This window comes from Osmerus eperlanus, chromosome 9, assembly GCF_963692335.1.
Source record: "Osmerus eperlanus chromosome 9, fOsmEpe2.1, whole genome shotgun sequence".
NCBI lineage: Eukaryota > Metazoa > Chordata > Actinopteri > Osmeriformes > Osmeridae > Osmerus > Osmerus eperlanus.
Window position 1 is genome coordinate 13600233 of NC_085026.1, and position 18899 is coordinate 13619131.

The 18899-nt window shown below is 48.0% G+C and overlaps 1 protein-coding gene across 8 annotated transcripts in view; it reads right to left on the reverse strand.

The window, feature by feature from the left end:
• eml1 (EMAP like 1) overlaps positions 1 to 15326 on the reverse strand; it is a 36187-nt gene extending 20861 nt beyond the window's left edge. For 4 of the 8 annotated variants that reach the window (XM_062469784.1, XM_062469783.1, XM_062469782.1 and 1 more), the window contains exon 1: positions 7555 to 8197. In XM_062469784.1, the coding sequence (XP_062325768.1) occupies positions 7555 to 7675 (121 nt within the window). In that variant the 5' untranslated portion in view covers positions 7676 to 8197. Of the gene's footprint in view, positions 1 to 3617; positions 3639 to 7554; positions 8198 to 15180 lie in introns of those variants that run through there. The other 4 variants (XM_062469786.1, XM_062469785.1, XM_062469787.1 and 1 more) reach the window with 3 other exon arrangements.
• Positions 15327 to 18899: the final 3573 nt, after the last annotated feature.

Below are 18899 nucleotides of genomic sequence, written 5' to 3' on the forward strand. Positions count from 1 at the left end.
CACTCATCTGCGTGGGAGGGGATCGGGTCGTGCAGACCATCACACCAACACCACCTGGTGATGCAGACCATCACACCAACACCCCCCCCCCCCCGGTGGTGCAGGGCGGCGAGGGACACAAACTGCCGTGCCTCCTCAGAAGAAAAGAACACAGCAACCGTAAATCACAGATGTTGGCTCCAGTCCCTTTTCTTAGACACAAAGCAACACAGACCTTTCCCCTCACAATACCAGGCTTTGTCCACCACCAATGTCAACCTTTCTCCTCACAATACCAGCCTTTGTCCACCAATAGTAACCTTTCTCACTAACAGAACCAGGCTTTGTCTACCAATAATGGGCCTGAAGGAAAAGGGGCGGACGCTTGTCCAGCCAGTCCCGGTGTTGTTGTTAGTGTGATTTCCATAGCATGAGACCCGGCTCAGTGTGATACACAGAACAATAGCAGAAGTTCTGTCTGAACCCAGAGTGGATGAGACCAGCTGTACACAGGGGCCAGATCAGATGTCATACATCTGGAGAACAGAAAGAAGAAAAAACTGATGATTGCAGCTTTGTTCACAGAGACTGGTCTGTGTTAGCCTCCATGATACACAGCTTTGTAGACCTGGATATGAATACCAGACTGTCCCAATGTTGCAGACAGATACTCGGGACTGGCTGAGGCCATGTGACCTTGGACACAGCTGTGTATCCAGCTGTGCAGAACTGGACCACCACTGCCAGGTTCAACAGACATTCTCATCATTTCATGTCCGTTTCTTGCTGAACATGGCGTACATTGAAGTCAACCTGAGTAAACATGATCCCACGTGAAGCTGCTTATATAACCACCTTTCCAGTGCAAAATCTGTCTCTTCATTCACATTTTACATGACATTCCAAACCTCTTCACCTATCTAAACACACTATGTTTGTTTGTGTGGTGTAGCAATGGTAATGTTTTGCTGATGCAGCGCTGGGAACGGCACCTGGATAATATGTTCTCATGACCCCATCAGCATCAACTAACCCTGTTCATAGAACAATGCCAGAACAATGCTTCTAGAAATTGCTTTTGCTGCCAATAAATACATAGATAACAAAAATCCTACATAAATATATTTGTCAATATTACATACACACACATGAATAAATAAATATATTATTCTTTAGCCTTAGTTCTATCTTAAACACCTGGAGGGAATTCCCTCTCATTCTCCCTCCATCTGATTAGCTAGGCTGTCATCCCATCCTATCCTCCTCCTCCTCCTCCTCCTCCTCCTCCTCCTCCTCTCCCCCTACCTCTCCCCCCTACCTCTCCTCCTCCTCCTCCTCTCCCCCCTACCTCTCCTCCTCCTCCTCCTCCTCCTCTCCCCCTACCTCTCCTCCTCCTCCTCCTCCTCCTCCTCCTCCTCTCCCCCCTACCTCTCCTCCTCCTCTCCCCCTACCTCTCCTCCTCCTCCTCCTCCTCCTCCTCCTCTCCCCCCTACCTCTCCTCCTCCTCTCCCCCTACCTCTCCTCCTCCTCCTCCTCTCCCCCTACCTCTCCTCCTCCTCCTCCTCCTCCTCTCCCCCCTACCTCTCCTCCTCCTCCTCCTCCTCCTCCTCCTCTCCCCCCTACCTCTCCTCCTCCTCTCCCCCTACCTCTCCTCCTCCTCCTCTCCCCCCTACCTCTCCTCCTCCTCTCCCCCCTACCTCTCCTCCTCCTCCTCTCCCCCTACCTCTCCTCCTCCTCTCCCCCCTACCTCTCCTCCTCCTCCTCTTCCCCCTGTTCTTCCAGCTGTAGCCCAGGAGGTGAAGTTGAACCACCCAATTAGGCTCCTGCCTGCCTGCTCTCCAGGACTCCAGAGGATTCATGAAATCCCACCAGGGCACTCTACTTCCCCGCTCGGAAACCTCTGCTTGCCTGCTTTGATCGACGATCTAACAAAACCATCTATTTCTGTCAGATCTATACCAATCATTTCTCCAAGAAAGAGAGCATGTTAAAAACATTAATGAGTTAGAGTAACATTATGAAAACAGATCACTGCACACACTGATCACCTTGTCATGCGGTTAAATTAATCGTAAACATTTTGGCTTAAAACGTGGATATTCACTAACTTAGTCACCCTTAAGGCATTCGCATGTTTGAATTTCAAACACTGCATTTGATTCATCCTGTCAGCTCTGTGTCTCTGGTTCTCATTAAAAGGGATCTGGTTCTCTACTTAGGAGAATTAATGCTCTGATATTCAGAGGCCAGAATTCTTCCTCAAGGTTAACTCCATAACAACAACAGACTCTTCAGAACCCAGCTGAGTTTCATGATTATGACCCTTTCCTCTTACCCTAGTGAACCTCAGAGCTCCAGCACACACACGCACACACGCGCACAACACACACACACACACACACACATAGACACAAACACTCTTCCTCCCAGTTTTACACCACCTATATACGAACACTATTTTCAGTTATTTGATGGTATTCATGGAGCATGAAAGCCTGTTTAAGGATCCATGCAGCTGAATTCCTCCCTGCCTGTTTCGCTTGACCTTCCTATCTCTACCTCACACACTGTCACACACATCCTAAAGGCTAACACACACACATTCATACAATCGTACTCATACTTTCACACACAAATACACACATGCAAACACACACAAACACACATCTGTCTCCGAACAAGTATTTGCTATGTATTTCAGACATATATTCAGATATATTTAGCTCAGGACTTCCGGGCTCTGCATGGCTGACTGTGTTTGTGGGTCATGTGATGAGGCTGAATCTGTGCCAGTCAAGAGAGAGAGAGAGAGAGAGAGAGAGAGAGAGAGAGAGAGAGAGAGAGAGAGAGAGAGAGAGACGAGAAAGAGGAACACACTTCCTTCCAGTTGGTAGCTGCTGCTAAATAATGTAATATGGAACGACAGACCTCAACCCATCAGTCCACTTGAATGACTGTCCAGCTACACAGTGACTGAAACACATCACATTTGCGGTAGAAAACATTGCGATTTGTATTCGGAATCATTGTGTAGCGAAAGGGTCAATATTTACTAAATAATTGCTAATCACAGCAAAGCATCTCTGTCACCAGTGGAATAAAAAACTTCAGCCTTGTCGCCAAGCTGTGATACCAGCATAGTTCCAAACCTCTGGTGCATCTGTGTCAAAGTTGTTGCACACAGTGATGGAATAACCCTGTTAGATTATGTAACTAGCAACAGCTGATACATGCTCACTTATCTCGTAGTGTGCAAGGCTGGAAACTCATCTGACTGAATCAAAGTCATTACATAAGAGCATTAACAAGGACGGTTTCTGATGGTGAGGCCTTGTAGCTGTGGACATCACAGAACACATACCGAAAACACACACACATATACACAAACACACACACACATATACACAAACACACACACACATATACACAAACACACACACCTACACGCACACACAGAAAGTCTTGAAGTCCCCGGGAGGGTTGAAGGCTGTCAGACTCTGTGTTCACCACAATGGAACGAGAGAACAGGAATGATGAGGAGGACTTATCAGCGAAGCAGCACAAGAGGAGAGAGGATAAGGAAGAGTGAAGGAAGGACACCATGACAGGGAAGCATAACAGCCACCGTGGCTACGCACCGTACGTCTGCCTGTTCGTCCGAGGCCGAGTCCGTCTGTCTGTCCGTCCTTCTGTCTGTCTGCCTGCCTATCTGCCTGTGTCTGTCTGTGCCTGACTGTCTGTGTCCGAATGAATGATACAACGAGAGAATGAGAATGAGAGAGAGAAAGAGAGAGGAAGATACAGGGAGGGGTCGTGCTCACAGTCAAACACAACCAAAAGGAAATCAATGAGATCTTCTAAATGAATCAGCAGTGTCAGATGAGTTATCACACCAAATCGATGGGTGGCACACACACACACACATAAAGTAAGCACGCACAAACACACAACGATTACTGTTACTGGAACAGCTGGGGGCAGGGAGGGGGGTGGGTTAGAGGAGAGGAGGAGCGCAAAGGAGAAGAGGGGAGAAGCTGTGGAGGAGAGGAGGAAGAGTGGGGCAGAAGACGAGAGCGGAAAGGGAGGATGATGAGGGGGGGGGAAATGATCTTCTACTGCTGTCAAGCAGGTCAGCATCAATGTGGCTTTTATTAGCTACGGCTAGCCGGAGTAATGAGGGAAGCTCGCTGGGAACGCAGTGGTGTGGGGCATCATTTCCTGGTCCCCCCAGCTCGCCCGGCCCAGAGAGCGGTGCAGCAACGTGACGGCTCAGACGCCAGAGAGCACGCCGGGTCACACGGCACCCACAGCAGAATGCGGGCCCAGACACGGGCCTGCCCGGTGCCCACACACAGGAAGGCACACAAACCCCCTCCTTCCCCACCCCCCTCCCTCCCTGTGTTAGTTTGTTTTGAGTAGGTAACGTGAGCAGGGCTTTAATCCTAATCCCTCTGCATGTGCCTTCATTAATAAGGCTTTAGAAACCGCCGTAGGGGGGAGGGAGGGGCACTCCCCTGCCCGGCATCCTAACACGGACAAAACCCACAACTCTCCCCCCCTTTTCCTGGCACGGGACACCGGGGGGTTGGGGGGGTTCAGTGAGAGTTGAATTTAACAAAGCAACAAGGGTTGGTCAGGTGGGATGGAGGAGGGAGGAGGTGAGAGGGAGGAGGGAGGAGGCGAGAGGGAGGAGGGAGGCGGCGGCGGCAGGGGGGTGAGGGGAGAGCCTGGTGCCACCAGCCCCATCAGAGGGCAGGGTTGTGGGGGGGCGGATGAGCAGACAGTCTGGTTCAATCCAGGGGCACCTCTGTAACGTGTCAGGTTAACTGGCGGGCGTCTGCCAGGGGCTGTCAGGCTGAGAGGGGCTGTTCCTCTTTCAGTCAGAGTACTACTGTGATCCCTAACACTGAGTCAGCTGTCTTGGTACGCTGCAATGTTCTGCAGGCCTGTAATACTGCTCTGTAAACCTAATCTGTCTATCAATGGATAACAACATCTACAGTCTAAATCTGCTGGTAAATGGTCAGTGGGCTGTGTTAAAACGATACAGATTCCTATATTGGCTATTTTCCTCTTAGTAAAAACTTAGTGATAACTGACACCATCAGGGTGACATCATCTTTGACGTAGCCAAGTATGCTTCAATAATCAGTCTTCATTAGGAGGATCTCTGAAAAGATCCTGGGATGTTAAAACACGGTTAAACCAATTCAGCTGGAAAGAGCTTCCTTTCCCATGGTGATGTTATCAGTGAGGTCTAATAGCTTGTCTCCTGAGGGACAGGCCAGGGCTAGTACTGCAGCTGACCCAGTCTTTGTCCATTAGTTTGCCTGGCTGAACACACACACACATACAAACACACACACATACACACACAGCCTTCTGGAACGCATTACATCATCTCAGCCTGCAGGAGTGTTCCGCTCATCTGGGCGCGTGCGGCCGTGGCAGCGGGCTGATGATGTCATAGTGGCCCACAGTCAGAACACTAACTAACCCTCACCCAGTTAGCCACTCTGTCGGAACAATCAGCCTACTCTGTGCACGCCCTTCATTTAAACCAATCTGTCTGTGTTTTGTGTGTGTGTGCGAGTGTGAGAGAATGTGTGTCAGAGAGAAAGAACTGGAGAGTCCCTGGCAACAGGACAGTTCCAGTCTAGTTTGTCTTGTTTCACCGGCTGCCTTGTCAGAGGAAACATCAACAACTCTTACATCATCCCAGTGCAGCCTGGAGTTACATTACCAGCCTGCTTTACTAGCCCCACCTTGACTCTCCAGCCTTCACGTAGCCCTGAACCCTAAACATCAGAGACATTCAGGGGTCAGATGGATGAGCGGTTAGGGAGTCGGGCTAGTAAACAGAAGGTTGTTGGTTCGATTCCCGGCCGTGCAAAATGACGTTGTGTCCTTGGGTAAGGCACTTCACCCTACTTGCCTCGGGGGGGAATGTCCCTGTACTTACTGTAAGTCGCTCTGGATAAGAGCGTCTGCTAAATGAATAAATGTAAATGTAATTCAGCTATTTGATTGAGCTTTAACAGCGAGTGACACTTCCTGAATCAGATACTGTAGCAACTAAAGAAGTACTACCTTGACTCCAGCTCCCTCACCGCCCTCAAAGAACCATGGCTACAGACCGAGAGAGAAGGGAAGGAGACAGAGGGTCTGGTCAAGCTTACCTAAGCTCACCTAACTTTACCAAACCTCACCTAAGCTCACCTTTACCTTACCTAACCTGACAGCAGACCAGCTGCAGCAGTCAGTAAGCCATGCATGTTAAGTGCTTGGCTACCCCTCCATCATGCTACCAAGTCACTGGACTTGTTTTAACTGAACATCTGTTGGCCTCTCAGGACAGACACAGTGAACCAGTGTGGATCTGCTTTGCAGCATATTCATGTCAATATTATAGTACTAATAGTAATAAAATGTTAATAATATAACTGTGTTTCCTGTAGTGCTGCCAGTGGTGTGAGAAGAGCTGGGAGGGGATCAGGATGCTGTCACCTTATCCTGGGAAACATCAGGGGCTGCTGATATGAGATGTTGATTGATAGAGTTGGACAGTGATTCGTCATGCATCCCTCTCTCGTATCTTGCTCTCTCCCACTCCCTTTCCCTCTCTTTGTCTCTTCCCTATTCCTCTCACTCTTTATCTAGTCTCTCTCTCTCTCTCCCCCCTCTCCCCCTCTCCCCTCTCTCCCTCTCTCCTCTCTCCTCTCTCTCTCTCTCTCTCTCTCTCTCTCTCTCTCTCTCTCTCTCTCTCTCTCTCTCTCTCTCTCTCTCTCTCTCTCTCTCTCTCTCTCTCTCTCTCTCTCATCCAGGACCCCAGCCTGTCTCTCCAGTCTTCAGGCCTCTCTTCAGCTGATAACCATCAGGATGTTCCACAAAAACATGTTTTACAGGAAACACACACACCTCTCACACACACACACACACACACACACACACACACACACAGAAGGACAAAATCACATAAACATTAAAGCTGGACTCCATTCTAAAGCCGAGCCCAGCAGTGCAGAGTGTTTATCCTGCATCTGTGTGTTTGTCATCCGTCCTGCTGGCTGGAGCCTCTCCCTACAGCGCTGACACGTTCTGACCCAGATCCTCCTCTGTCACGTCTTCTCTGCATGCTCTGAGGAACACTCACACACTTTAAAACACCCTCCTTTACTCTTCCACACTCCTTCACCCGACCGCCATCCTTCACTGTCGTTATCCCTCGTCTCCTGAGAGAGAGCTATCTCGGACGAATAGACAAATATAGCCCGGCTCATCCAGCTGAATGTGAACCACCTTTACAGATAGCTGGGGGCAGAGTTAACTCTATACCATCCTGTACTGAAGCTAAATGTTAGCAACCATACTGAATCAGTTGAACTGTTCGGATGGAATGTCATTTTCTCCCTGAGACCTTTGAGCTGCATTAGCTCAATCCTCTGAGTCCGACACAAAACTCACTTATTCTACAGCAACACACACACACACACACAGCTAATCCCAAGAAGCAGCTACAGCTACTTGATGTGAAGTTTAACCAGGCAGCTACGATGACATGTCAAGCACACATACACTGTGCGAGGATGAAGATGCCGATGCCGATGATGAAGATGAAGAGGAGTTTACCGTTACAGAACTGCAGCAACGAGGAGGTATCATAGAGGCTGCTGTAGCTGGAGAAGCCGTCCTCCATCCTCGCTCTCCACTCGGCCACGCTTCTCCCCTCCGCTCCTTCACTCCTCCGCCTAGTTTCCTTCTCTCCCTCTTTCTCTTGCTCCCGTGGCTCCCCCGTTACTTTCGCTTCTCGCTACACGGAAGAGGCGCTCCCCCGTTCGCGGGTCAGACCCAAGTTGTCAGTTACCATGACAACCCATGCACTCCCATTCCGTCATGTGAACCCGGGGCCCCCCTCTCCTGTTTAAATGAGCCTCAAGTCCTGGTGGAATGAACTGACGAAAAAGAAAAAAAAGCACAAAAGAAAGAAAGAATTGGGATAAAGGGGCGCTGGGAGAAGTTCTGTGGATGGTATTCCTCCTCCTTCTTTCTCCTCCTTTTTGATCCCTCTTTTCCTCTGTCTGTCCTCTCTGTGGCTTGTCTATGTGCTCAGTGGCAGCTGTGCAGCGTTAAACCACCCTGATCTCCCCCAGCAAAACAGCTTTACAGGCTTGAGTGTGAAGAGCAGCTCCGTCACAGAGAGTGTGTCTGTTTCTACGTGTGTGTGTGTGTGAGTGTGTATGCATGTGAGTGTTTAGATAATGCCTAGGACAGCACAGCCTACCCCAGCCCCTCCCTGTCACTGCTTCTGGACCAATGAGAGATTAGGGGGTGGGGCTTGTTTCTATACACAGATCCTCCCTGTTTCCCTCGCCTGCCAAGAGAGGAGAGGAGGAGGAGTGGGAAGAGGGGATAAAAACAAGGCACTCAGATCGCCCAGAAAAGAGAGAGAGTTTGATAGAGGAAAACAAGAGGGAGGGGAGGCTCAGACTGGGTACAAAAAAAAAGATAAATGTCAACGAAAATGGAAAGATGAAAGACGATGGAAAGAAGATAGCGGAACTTGTTCAAGATGAAAGGGAGAAGGCTAACGTATTAGAAAGACGGAGAGAAGGAATGGGGGAATACAGAGATAGCGGGGGGGGGCTGAGAAAGAGAGAAGGTCGGGATCTGTGTCTACACAGCTCCACATTAGGGCTGGAAGCAGGGGAGGCAGAGGTGCTGAAACTAAACATGATTATTCTCTGTCTTATCTGTCCTACAGCACACTGCTACAACCTGAGGGAGGGAGAGACTGAGAGAGGGATGGAGGGGAAAAATAGCAAGAGAGAAAGAAAGTAATTGAGGGGAGGGAGGGAGGAGGGTGGTAGAGAAAAAGAGAGAAAGAGGAGGAAGAGGGATGTTCATATGGAACGAGGGGGAGGGGATGGAGGAAAGAAGAAAGACAGAGAGAGAGAGAGAGAGAGAGAGAGAGAGAGAGAGAGAGAGAGTGCTGAGCATGAAGTTGGGGGAGGGACAGGGAGAGAGAGTGAGAGAAAGTGAGGGAGGGAGTGGGATGGGATGGGATGGAGAGAGATAAAGGGGTGTGGATCTCGAAATGTGTCTGTGGGTCTGGGGCAGACGTCAGAGGGGAGAACATGCATACATTATTCATGACTGTGGCTGGCACGGAAAAATAAAATGCATACAACATGGGCCATACACACTACCCCCCCCCCCCCAACACACACAGACACAGACACAGACACACATCCCTGTTCTTCACATCCTCACACTCATCTGCTCTGCTCCCTTGCTACCCTCTGACAAAAGGAAATGTACTGAGAGCCCCAGACAAAGACAAGCTCTAATGATGCCGGTTCAAACACAGTAGGAGGAGAGATCCTCCTATGTCTGTAAACATGCAGACATCGCCTGCTTAATCTGTAGTAGGGTCCTCATTCAGGGGCGTAGCCACGTAGTGGCCAGGGGGGGCCACGGCCACCATTGGTCAGAGAATGGCCACCCTGCCGGCCCCCCCAACCTTTTTTTATTTTTTTATTTTTTTAAACCCTCCTGAACAGAAACGGTATAAAGCTGAAAAAATGTATTAGTATTTTTTTGATAAAGTCGTCTTATATTGTCATTTGTCACTTACGCTACAAGCCCCATATTTGCAACATGTTGGGCCACGCCCCCATCAACAGCGCAAGACGCAAACCAACGTACATGCATTCTAACAGCGCTTCAATGGAGACTAGCAGCTTACCACTGGATACCGTTAGAAAACTGCTGCTCTGAGTGATGCAGTGTGTGAGTTTTAAAATAGTAGTTTTTTACAATCAAGTGCCACCCCAAATAAAAGACTGGCCAGAGCTGGCCCCCCCAGAAATAATGTCCTGGCTATGCCCCTGTCCTCATTCATTCATTCATGCGCTTTTTCATTCATCAAGGCCGGTGTTGTCTGTCAGTCAGCGTGTCTGAGCATCCTCCTAATAGGTGACTTTGAGGTGAGATTGGTGGAGCTCTAGTTCTCTCTTTTCCGCCCTCCCTTTCTCTCTCTTATCTTATGTAGCCTAACTATTTCAAACATGATCAAAATGTGCACCGACGTGTTGTTGTTCCTGCAATGTATTGGCCATGAAAATAAATGTTTTGGTTCTGAACAGGAATGTTAGAGTTAAACATCCGAGGTGTTAGTGACTGTTTCTCTGGGTGCATGCATGGCAGTCATAACAGTGGATTGTCTATCTCGGTTCAGATTAGAGGCTATTGTAAACGTAGTCCTCAATCTGTGGAGGCAGATGTGGTGATCTAGATTGGGCTGGAGAAGGAGAGGAGGAAGGGAGGGAGTGTGTGTGTCTGTGTGTGTGTGTCTGTGTGTGTGTGTCCATGGGTATATACCCCTCGTCACCTAGCCCTACTATGGGTGGCAGCTGGGAGGACTTTAACCCCCTCCCTGTACCCCCCCCCCCTGACTCCCCCTCCCCTCTCCCCTCTCCCCCCCAAAACCCCATTAGTCTCCCTATTGTTCTCTGTCACCCCTGGCTGCGGTCCAGCACACACACACACTCTCACACAGACACACACACACATCACAGGGGAACCTGACACAGAGGGTGGATCCATGCTGGTCTAAGGATATCCCTCCGGCCCTCCTCACACTCCACTGTCCAGCCTGGCGGGAATAGACCCTCATCTGAGGCCTGAACTCAATTCAAAGTAGAGAGACCTTGCTGTCGAAGAGGATCTAATCCTCTATGATCTGACATTGGCTTGGCCGGACCTGGGCTGTTGTTCTGGGTTGTCTGGGCTTCTGTATGATTCAAGCAGTTACTGGCTATGGCCCACAACTCAAACAGAACATTTGTCAGACTGTCAGGAAGAAACCTATCAAGACCTTGGTAGACAATGAAATCACAAAGGCATTTTTGACAGCTGTAAACAGTCAAGCCCCTTTTACTGCCTGCCAGTCTGACTATGGTAGGTCTGTACACTGCTGCCTGGCAGTCTGACTATGGTAGGTCTGTACATTACTGTTTGGCAGTCTGACTATGGTAGGTCTGTACATTACTGTTTGGCAGTCTGAGTCACAGCTCATAATAGAACCATAGCAGGTTTTCTCTGCTTTATGAATCTGGGTCACCCTCCGTGTTTTGGTTGGGTCTCCCGTCAAGGTCTGTAATAGCATTACGTGGGAATGAAACCACCGCCAGGCTCAGTGTGTGTGTGTGTGTCATCAAACACATACAGTGAGGTACAGCTAGTACATTGTTGTTTCAGAATAATTCAAGGTTAAGTGACAGGTTAAGTCAGTTACAGAAACATTGCTCTTCTCACACAACCTTCAAACTGTAGTCAGGTCTGAGACAATACTCTGAGAGAGAGAGACAGAGAGAGAGAGAGAGAGAGAGAGAGAGAGAGAGAGAGAGAGAGAGTGATAAGAATAGCTGTAATCCTGTGGTGGCAGGCAGGACAAATAGGCTCATTACCAGCCAGCAGAAGCATTGGGCTGCTTTTCTTCTTGAACTCCCAGTTCACAGACAGAAACTCAGACCTGCTTGGGTTCACACCATCTACTGTAGCAGCAGACTACCCAGATCTCCACGCTCAGACCTGGAACACCGCTAATGAAAGGCTCCTGAAACCAACCTGTGGATGGACCCCTTCATCACTGGTCCTGATGAGGTCACCGGGGTGTGGATTAGCTCTCCTAAGCCAACCTGAGCTGTAGCTGGGAGTTGAACATATGCAAGCTCACACACATGCTCACACACACACACTCTCTCACGTGGATGAGGAGAGTTTAGCTCCTATTCGACAATCAGCCTCCAACCTAGCCCCCACCTACGGTACACCTGACCAGCACACAGTCTATTCACCTGGAAGGAGGTTCTGAAGAGTGGATGTTCTACATACGGTGTTTAATGAGTAGAATCCATCACAGTGTGTGCTGGTGTAGGCATGAGAGTGCCTGGGCTTCCTGAAGCAGAACAGGCTGCCATGTTTCCCAGTTTTCCAACCCACAACCACATTAATCACAACTGACTGCTCTGCTGATCTACACACACTACACTTCGTATTATCTACACGGTTGCACACACACACACGCGCGCGCGCTACCTACATATTTCACACGCATGCACACACGTGATCATACCCACATACATGTCTTATACAACACACTTCACATCCCCCAACATGAAAATCGCAGTCTGGCTGATCTGTAGAGTCACGGTGACTCCCCATGATCAATACTGGCTCAAATAAACCCTGCCAGGAAATGACATCATCTCTCTGGCCGAGGCTCCACGGCACCTCCACATCCACCATGGACGGCATGACAGCTCCAATCACGCAGCCGTCATGTGGTCAATATTCCGGTCTGACTGACGCCACATTTTTTGCCTCTTAGTATTGGGCTTGGCTGTATTGTGTGTGTGTGTGTGTACATGGTTTTACAAGTGTCTATCCGTAACATCTTCAGGCCTGCCAGCTCTAATCAAACACATCATACATCTTAGTTACAACTGACAGATTACCATGGAGCTGAACTCCATTTCTATCTCACCCACCCTCCTCCTCCTGTTTCAAATCTTAATCTTCCTCCCGTCCTCATCCCTTCACTCTGGATGCAACCCTCTCCTGACAACCTACAGTCTACACTTTCTCCTTCCCTTCTTCTATTCTTTCCTTAACTCCCTCCTCTTCCTTCTTGCCCTCCTATACAATATTTTATTGTACAGTTTATTGTAATCTAATTCCATTGCTAGTTATGTACCCTTAGTTTGCTAGTTATGTAACCTTAGTATTGTTAGTCCTCATATTTAAATTTTGGATTCCTATATGTTTAATGTTTGCACCTTCCTGCCAAAGCAAATTCCTTGTCTGTGCAAACTTTCATGGCGAATAAAACCCATTCTGATTCTGATTCTGATTCTGGTTTCTTTCTACAGAAACTTGACCTCCCTTTTCCCACAACTCACTCTCCTCTGCCTCCTCCACCTCTTCCTCATGACCTGCCCTGTGGCCTCATTCGGATGTCAGCTAGGCTTAGACTTTGTAGATGCAGATCTTTAACCTCTCACATCCCCACAATGAGGCCACAAATAAGCCACCTCCCTCAATAGGGGATGGGGCTGAGTTGGATGAACATAGGTCAATACTGACATCTGGTGGCCTGGAGTGGTTGCACATGTCTGAGACAACAGTTGGGATCTCCATGTTGAAACATAAACGATCCTCTTGGGATTTGTAAAAACAATTATCATATTGATCTTTTACACTGTTTAAAAATCGATTTATTCTCTTTATAAAACAACTATTTAGAAAAATGCCATTTCATATTATTGACATATCCAATCATATTTATCCTGCAGCATATCATTCATGACAACCCAACATTGTAGAATTCCTACCCCCTATGGTCTATTCATGTAACCTGGGGGTTGGACTCAATAACACAGCCTCCTAAAATTACCCTCCTGAGATAAACAGAGGCATCTCTCCCCTTGAACTATTAATTCCAATCCTTTCGTTTAAAATCCACACTGGTTCACATGAGCAGCAAGAGATAAACAGCCACCTCCATGCTACGATGAGGGGATTTAGCGTTTAAACACTACCTGTACTAGGTTATGGTCGCCATTGTGTCTAACACTAGCCTACTATGAACGCTTGCTGGTCAGTCTGTAGGCTCCGGCCTACCTACCCCCAGTCTGCCTGCCTGTTTGTCTTCCTGTGGCCTGCAGAGAATACAGCTCCACAGGAATGTGAATCCCAGTGTTATAGCAGGACATTATAGTAGGACATCCAGGCTTATAGTAGGACATCCAGAGTATGTGCACTGGCATATAGCACATCCCATCATCCAGGTTATATATGTAGCCAGGCTGTAGCCATACCAGTGGTTCGGGATTGCTGTCACTTGTGTCTATGGGGATTCAGAATAGAAATTCTCAACACGTTCATGACACCTCTGCCAGGCCATGAGCTATGCATAACACACAACTGAATGCAGTGTGTGCTGTGTGGAGAAACTAAAGACTGTGGGCTATGTGGAGAGACCAGAGTAGACTATGAGAGACTAGAGACTGTGGGCTATATCGAGAGACCAGAGAGTAGACTATGAGACACTGGAGACTGTGGGCTATATGGAGAGACCATAGAGTAGACTATGAGAGACTAGAGACTGTGGGCTATATGGAGAGACCAGAGTAGACTATGAGACACTGGAGACTGTTGGCTATATGGAGAGACCAGAGAGTAGACTATGAGAGACTAGAGACTGTGGGCTATATGGAGAGACCAGAGAGTAGACTATGAGAGACTGGAGACTGTGGGCTATATGGAGAGACCAGAGAGCTATGAGAGACTGGAGACTGTGGGCTATGTGGAGAGACCAGAGAGCTATGAGAGACTGGAGACTGTGGGCTATATGGAGAGACCAGAGAGTAGACTATGAGAGACTGGAGACTGTGGGCTATATGGAGAGACCAGAGAGCTATGAGAGACTGGAGACTGTGGGCTATATGGAGAGACCAGAGAGTAGACTATGAGAGACTGTATGCTATGTGGAGACAGGCTGACTGTGGGCTAACTGGATGGTCCTCCTTGAGTACAGATGGTGTACAGGGGAGGGCCTGACCCAGCCTCAGGCTACTCTGCCCTACAGTACTGCAACTGAGAGAGAAGGGGATGGAGCTATTTATATCTGATTGTTGGTGTTTCAGCTCTTCTCTGGACTTGGCTCCACTGGTGGGAAATAACCCTGCATATACTTACACAAGTAAACACACACACAGCAATGTAACGTTCGTAACAGTGAAGAGCTTATTATAAGTTGTTTGCTGATCTCCGGTTAGTGAAACCATATCCTCCTAGAGTGAAACCAAATCCAACATCAACTCAATCACACACACCCATGCATGCACATGTACTTTCAACTTTGTATCTCTGCCACCCCCCACGCCCCTCTCTCTCTTTCTTTCTCTCACTCACAAACACACATTCACATACATATCATACAACAATTAAAATATGAAAAATGTCTAGGCCTAGTTTCTCAAACAACGGAGTTTCTCAAACAACGAAGTGTCCATATAAGGCCACAAGAAGCCCTTCTCTCAGTCTGGAGACTCGCAGGCTGAGCTGTCCCAGACGGCTTGGGAAATTATTGGATGCAGAGAGAGTCCCTCTCTGACACACACACACACACACACTTACCCATGGGCATCCCCTCACAGTCCGACATGGTCAGGGTAGAGGGGCTGAAGATTCCTCAGCAGACAAACTGGCTGTAGCTTCTTCTCTCCCTGTCAGAGTGTGTGTGCAGCTCCTCTTACTCACAACTCTGGCTTCTCTCTCTCTCTCTCTCTCTCTCTCTCTCTCTCTCTCTCTCTCTCTCTCTCTCTCTCTCTCTCTCTCTCTCTCTCTCCTCTCTCTCTCTCTCTCTCTCTCTCTCTCTGTCAGACTGAGGAATGGACACCATGAGGCTGCCAGTGGGTCAGGCTCTCTTATCCAACAGGACACTGAGTATGCCAATCAAACAGAAACAGATGGTAATTGGGGGTATATTTGTTGATAGCCCTCCCATACCTTTAGGTTTAAGCCTATTTAACCTATCTAAGGGCCGAGCAAGAGACATATTTTGTGAAAAAAAAGTTTAAAAAAAAACCAAAAATAAATAAAATAAAATAGTGAAAAGAATCATTTTCAACTTTTCTTTAAAAATGATTTTTCCAACCTTTCGAAAATATTTCTCAACCTTTCGGAAAACATTTTCACACTAATCTGGACATGTTTTCTTATTTGGAGTCATCACAGAGCCAGAACCTCAGAGGTCACCATATCTGACAAGTAGCAGCCGTCAGAATATGTAACCCCACTGTAACTGCTGAGGGAGTCAGGTGGCTGAGCAGTGAGGGAGTCGGGCTAGTAATCTGAAGGTTGCCAGTTCGATTCCCGGCCGTGCAAAATGACGTTGTGTCCTTGGGCAAGGCACTTCACCCTACTGTAAATGTAACTGCTTAATAAAGGAGTTAAACTTCAAAATATTGTTTGGGGTAGTTATGTCATTGTAATGGAATAATTCAAGTGGCACTGTGTAGATCTGAATAGTCAAGATGGCGGTTTCAATACAACTTATTTAAGTGAGAACAGACTACGAACGTGAGGTCAGACATTTGCCATTTCTCTACAACTCAGGTGTCTTATGACAGACGTTTTTATCTAGGATAAGTCAATCTGGAAAAATGTTTTCTTATTTGGAGTCATCACAGAGCCAGCCAGTACCTCAAAGGTCACCATATCTGACAAGTAGCAGCCCCCAGAATATGTGACCCCACTGTAACTGCTTAATAAAGGAGTTAAACCTCAAATTATTGTTTGGGATAGTTATGTCATCCCTTCACACTGATCTGGACACGTGTTTTCAACTTTTACCCTGAAGAGGGCGTCAAAGCTACATTTGTAGCAGTGATTTAGAAGCAAAGAAGTGGGGTTATGCTTTGCAAAGGTAGGTCATGATGACATGGCTCCGAAATGTTTACTGTGTTGGTGTGCTCTCAAGGCTGTCAAAAAGATGTGTATCTTACAGAGATGTAATGATGAGCAGTGCGGTTGTATACAAATCAAAGTGAAGTTAAAATTAAAAGACTGTTGATCTCACTAAAATGTGTTTTATATAAGGGCCTGAAATCAACCAATACACATTTGCCAACGTGATGACATCTATATGATTCGATAACTACGTAATTATCTTTAGTCATTTACAGTGATCCTGAAAGAGTTTATATAAAAGTTTATAGTCTGAGACTATAGTATCTTCTGCTTTTGTTTGTAAGTTGCTTGTATTTCTGTAACTTATACCTGTCTCCCTGCAGGCCTACTCAACGCATATTTTTCGACCTGTTTCTCAGACCGCAGACCACATATACTCACCTGGGGGGAGTGAAGGCTTTATGGAGTAGGATAGTTGAGAGGAAAAGATGATAGGGGAGTGTAGAAGAGGGGGAGGGGTGGTGGTGGAGGTGGAAGGAGAGTAGTGGAGAGAATGAAGAAGAGAGATGTGGGGCAAGATGGTGAAGAGGCGAGAAGGTGGAGAGGAGATGCCGTTTCAATGACTCTCACTTTTAGCAGCCTATCACAGGTACTACCAGACTTCTCTGCTGACTCAAACATTTGGACCAGATCGCAAGAGATTTCTCCTCTCTGAGGTAATGGAGTCCTAAACCCAAACCAGCACCCCTATTTAGGCAGAATTTGCTCATAAAACCAAATATCCCAGTTATTAGATGATGCAGTGCAAATTAACTGAGGAGGTTGTTTCTGCTGCAGCAGCCCAGCCAGGAAAACATTCAAATGTACCTAACACAGAATAGCAGTAATTGTCTTGTATACAAAAAGTATGCTGGCCACAATCTCTAACAGGCATGCAGGTTGCAAGTTCTACAACACTACGTGTTTCTTCCTTGTTTTTGTGGGAATAGATTAGAAGCTCTAGGTAGGTGAGGACTACCCTCCAGTAGCACCACCCTGCATGGAGAGCCAAAACCGGGCCATTTAGTTGACCTACCACCATCTCACCACAGCTGCAGTGGGTCACTGGGTCTATGGTAATGACCCTGCCAGCCGCCCCCTGTATGTGGACATAATGAAGTACTAATGGAGCACAAACCAACAGCCCCAGAATGAGGCCATAACTGTTTTACTACCTCTGAGGCAAACCCCTCATTAGAGACAAGAAGAGAGTAGTTTCACAGCTCCCCCGGTTAACAGCTTTAACAAGCCTCAGAACAAGCCAAATAAACACATAACTGCCCGGTGCTGTGTGTGTACGTGTGCGTGTGAGTGCAAAACAGTCAAATAGAAAGCAGCGGAAAGCACAACACGAGTGGATGGGGCTGAACGAAGGGGATGTTGAAATGCTTTGCAGCTTGCGTTTGGTGCTCCAGGTGTTACTTGGCATTGTGGGTGCCTGAGATGAAACGCAGTCCATCCGTGGCAGTTAAAGGTCAGAGCCAGGTCAGAACAAATCTCCAGATGAGGCAAACACAGATGATGAGGCAGGGAGCAGAGGCGCCGTTACACACAGGGGCCAGGCTGTCTCCCTGCTGACTGTCCCCAGGCAGGGAGGGGGGAGGGAGGGGACTGGGGAGGGAGGGGACTGGGGAGAAGGGATAGGCGGGTGGGGGAGGGGGGGGGGTTGCTCAAAAAGCACCCTGGAGACTTGAAGCCACAACAAAAGGCTGTGTCTTTGATTTGAACTACTACAGAGGTAAACTGGTCCCCCTCAACCCTGCAGACACACACCACACACTTTCTCTCTCTCTCGTCCACTGCCCCCCCCCCCCCTTTCACCAGCCCAGCCTTACCCCCAGGACCTGGCCAGTAAAAGGAGCAGGAGGATCAACATGATTTACAAGAGCTGTGTGTGTGTGTGTGTGTGTGTGTGTGTGTGTGTGTGTGTGCACGCATGGCTGATATGGGATCAGAGTGGAGAAAGGGGAAAGAAGTGGGGACTGGAGAGAGGTGGAAGGAAATGGTGTGGAGGGGGGTGGACTGACAGAGCCCCAGTATGATGGATTGTGGTGGGGTTGGGGAGTCAGTGTTGGGGGGGAGGAAGGAGGTGGGAAGCTTCAAAAGGAAAGCTGATCCAGCTGAGACTCTGATGTGTGTGTGTGAGAGAGAATGAGAGAGAGCATGTGGGGATCTTGTAACAGAGGGATGTGGGCATGACTTGAGTGGACAGCCATGACAAAGGTCAACTGTTAGCTTTTAACCATGTGTGAGAAAGAGAGGGAGAGAGAGACTAGGAGGTGTAAACCTTTCAGTTGAGGTTAAATACAGCACATTTAACAAATAGAACCTCACTGCAGGTTCACCACAATGCTGTAGTATTGTAACCACAATGTAACCAAGCCTTACACACCAACACATTACAT